The sequence below is a fragment of the Echinops telfairi genome, unplaced genomic scaffold (genome assembly GCF_000313985.2).
Source record: "Echinops telfairi isolate 266 unplaced genomic scaffold, ASM31398v2 ScPeMD7_1;HRSCAF=3_0, whole genome shotgun sequence".
Taxonomy (NCBI): Eukaryota; Metazoa; Chordata; class Mammalia; order Afrosoricida; family Tenrecidae; genus Echinops; species Echinops telfairi.
The window spans coordinates 8670901-8674622 of record NW_022103896.1 but is presented as its reverse complement, the minus strand read 5'-3'; the positions used below and the strand labels follow the sequence as shown (position 1 = coordinate 8674622).

The 3722-nt window shown below is 58.5% G+C and overlaps 1 protein-coding gene across 1 annotated transcript in view; it reads right to left on the bottom strand.

The window, feature by feature from the left end:
• The window catches only part of KCNQ3 (potassium voltage-gated channel subfamily Q member 3), a gene marked incomplete at its 5' end in the record, with an annotated part of 254883 nt that overhangs the window by 24579 nt on the left and 226582 nt on the right, over nt 1-3722 (bottom strand). Inside the window, 2 exons of the mRNA XM_045287958.1 lie at nt 253-363; nt 1705-1860. Of these exons, the coding sequence (XP_045143893.1) occupies nt 253-363; nt 1705-1860 (267 nt within the window). The remainder of the gene's footprint in view (nt 1-252; nt 364-1704; nt 1861-3722) is intronic.

Below are 3722 nucleotides of genomic sequence, written 5' to 3'. Positions count from 1 at the left end.
TAGAACCAGTTTGACGGGGACATGCACTCCCTTGGTAAAGGAAGGTCTTGGAGGAGGAGAAGATGGGGCCCAGGCATTGCTGAAGGAGGGGCCCTTCCTGGCGAGGCTGTCACCCAGGGTTTGAGAATGGCGATGGTATGGACAGGCTAGAAGTCAGTGGGTGGGAGGATGGGAGATGGGGCTGGGCAGCTGAGCGGGGCCAGGCCGAGAGGGCTGCTCCACGCCGCCGGGGAGGGCACTGAAGACACTCACCGCTGGCAGGGCAAAGAAGGACACGCCAATTAAGGAAAAAGTGGCCGCGATCAGACGGCCCTCCCACGTTTTGGGCGTCTTGTCTCCGTAGCCAATGGTGGCCAGTGTGATCTGAGGAGAGAAGGGTTCAGATGGGGCGGCCTGCCGGGAGAGGCTCTGCAGAACCCAGACTACAGCCCTCTGTCCCCATCTGGGGGCTGCTCCCGATCCAAATCAGGTCCCCTGGGAGGAAAGGCACCAGGAGCCCCATCATTGACGTGGGAGTCTTGGAAGCACAGCCTGAAGACGGCCTAAGTGCCATCAGCCCATCAAGAATCATGGCAACAACCACACACGTGTGTCCATGCGTGTGCGCTTGTGTCCAGGCTTATGGGGGTGCGTGCGGTTTTGTGTTTGGTCATGTTATCAACTGGGTGGGTGAGAGTGTGTGCGTGTGCGTCTTTGTCTTGTACATGAGGGGAGCCTACCCAACCTTGTGCAGAAGTGGGACGGAGAGAGAATGGGGTGCTTTGCCAGGAGCTTCCTGAAGCCCCCTCGTATGTGTGTGCCAGCACCCAGCGGGCTCAGGCCTGCACACGGTACCCGGTGGGCTGTGTAGTCCTGGCATGTGCTCTCAGGATGCCTGTGCTCATGGATGTGTGCCTGTTGCAAAGGCAGGCTGTTGGGGGGCGGAGGCGTGTGGAGCGGTACTGCCTGAGTTCAAATTCCACTCCACCATCAACTCCTTAACCCCATCAAGCCTCAGTGCCCCCATTCATAAAATGCTGGGGTAAGCTGAACCAAGCATCACTGCCACTGAGTCGATTCAGACTCCCAGGGACCAAGGAGGACAGAGTAGAACTGTCCCTTTGGGTTTCTGAGGGTGGGAATCTTCATGGGAGCAGAAAGCCTCGACTTCCTCCCGAGGAGCAGCTGGTAGCTTTGAACCTCGGACCTTGAGGTGAGCAGCCCAACCCATTAACCCACTCCCCACTAGGAGTCTATCGTAGGGGTATCTTTGAGTCTGAAGTATGTGAATCATAGCAAGAGCTCAGAGGAATGACCCAGCACAAAAACCAATCCAAATTCACTGCCTGGAGTGGAGGCCGACACTGGCAGCGCTCTGCGTCCCTCTGGGTCTGGGCTGTGTGAATGATCCAGGCGTGTGGTCCCAGGCCAGGCACAGCTGCTGGTCTGTACACGGATGTGTGTGTGTCACCACTGCGTGCCTTTGCTCTGGTTCTAAGTTGCTGTTGTGTGGGCGCCAACTCATGGTGGCCTGATGTATAGCCCTGCACCACCGCCATGACGGAGGCAGCCTGAGCCCATTGCTGCAAGGCTCGGGCAGTGGTAACAGCCAGGTCCCCAAGGGCAGCTGCATGCACCCCGGTGAGCATGCTCAAGCCCCTCCCGCCCATGCCCCGCTCCACCCAGCAGGCACCCCAGGGGCCACCCTCCCGGCGGCTGGCTCACCAGGCCCCACCACAAGGCATCAGCATAGGTCTCAAACTCCTCCTTCATCTCCTCGCCTTGGGCGTCCACCTCGGGCACGTCCTTCTCCACCAGGTAGACGAGAAACGAGGAGAGGATGAGGGTGAGGAACCCGATGTACCAGGCGGTGATGAGCTCCTGCGGGGGAGGACAGGAGGCCGGGAAGGGTCAGGGCTGCCCACGCTCCTCCTCTCCCATCTTGGGGGCCCTGACTGAGTGAGTCTACCTCCCTGAGCTTCACTCCCCATTCCTGTGTGGTGTGTGCGGTAGGGTCGGTAATGCTTTGCTTACAGCCGTGGCTGACAGGTGGCTGACAGGTGCCGCCAGCAAGAGTGTTTCTGCCTCAAGGTGGCCTCGAGGGGTTGTTGAGAGTGAGGAGTGATATCCGAGAATGGTTGGCCACATGGGGGCCCAAGAAACCCAGCTTAGTAGGTGGGAAGGGGCAGGAGAGAGGGGTGAACGGAAAGGGAGTCCAGGGAGGAAGTGGGGATTGTGCTGTTACACTGAAGGGACCAGAGTCAAGGTCACAAGACAAACTGGGTATAAATCACAGAAGGGAAAAATAATTGACTGTGTGAACTTTCGCTCAAGCCGCAATAAAAGCTTCATTAATGAGGGAGGGGGGTTGGGGGAAGGGGAGGGATAGGAGAGAGGAAGCAGGGAGACCACAGGCTGGTGGGTGCAGAGTGGAGTGGATTCAAGGTCGGTGGAGACGTGGCAGAGCAGGGGAAGCTCTCAGGGTCAGGCGGCCCCGGAAGCAAGCAGAGGCCAGGCAAGCAGGAAGGCGGACGGGCAGAGAGGGAATGATGGGGTCCCTCTTATAAAAGGTCACACCTCCCTGTTGGACTCCGCCCCTCCACAAGTTCAAGTTGACACGAAACCTAACTGCTGCACAGGTCGAGTCCAATGGGCGGCGAGTCCAGGTGTCTCAGAGCAAAACTGCTCCCTTGGGCTTCCGGGCCCAATGGTACAGCAGAGAAGCACTTGGCTGTTAACCCAAAGCTGGAGGTGTAAAACCACACCGGGGCTGAGAAGAGATGACCTGCTCCCGTGAGGATCCCAGCCTGACAGCCCCCACTGGGTCATCCCAGCTCCACCACAGAGATGCCTTAGGAGGTCACATCTGGCAACCACCACCCGCATGCAAACCATTTGCCAGGCCTTTCTCCCACGGAGCCGTGGGGAGGGTGGGGAGTGGGATGCCGGCCTTTAGGTTAGCAGGGCCCCGGGACCTCTGCCTGCTGGAGAGCGCTGGTAGCTGCCCATGTGAGTGCCCGTGGGTCTCATTTACAAGGCTGCCCTATCACTATGACATGGGGGGTTGTCAACGGGGCGGTGGCGGAGCCTGTGGTGAACTCTGGCACCTGAGGGCTCCCCCACCTGCCCCGGGCTCCCCCATATGTGGCAGCCTGCTTGGGCCACAGTCCATGTGGAGGGAGAGGTGGAAGAAACACCACGGACCCCCCCTTAAGTCCATCCCGCAGACTGTGTTGGTCCCCTTCCCTGCCTCCGGGATCCTGCAGGCCAGCGCACATCAGAGACTGAGTGAGCGAGGCAGGGCTGAGGTCTGTGCTGGCCCAGGGAGAGTCCAGTCCAACTTACTACTGAAGCATAGCTTGCCCTCCCTGCCCAGGGAAAGCATTACTTCAAAGGTCACAATGTCCATCAGCAGGTGACAGACAAACAAAATGGGGACATAGAGCCTAGGACTCCCACACAATGGGATAGGATCCCCCACATAACACGGTGGTACTCTCCATGCAGTGGAATAGGGCTCCTCCCACACAATGGAACAGTACTCCCCACACAATGGAACAGTACTCCCCACACAAGGGAACAGTACTCCCCACACAAGGGAACAGTACTCCCCACACAATGGAACAGTACTCCCCACACAAGGGAACAGTACTCCCCACACAATGGAACAGTACTCCCCACACAAGGGAACAGTACTCCCCACACAATGAAATGGTGTTCTCCATACAATGGAATGGTACTCC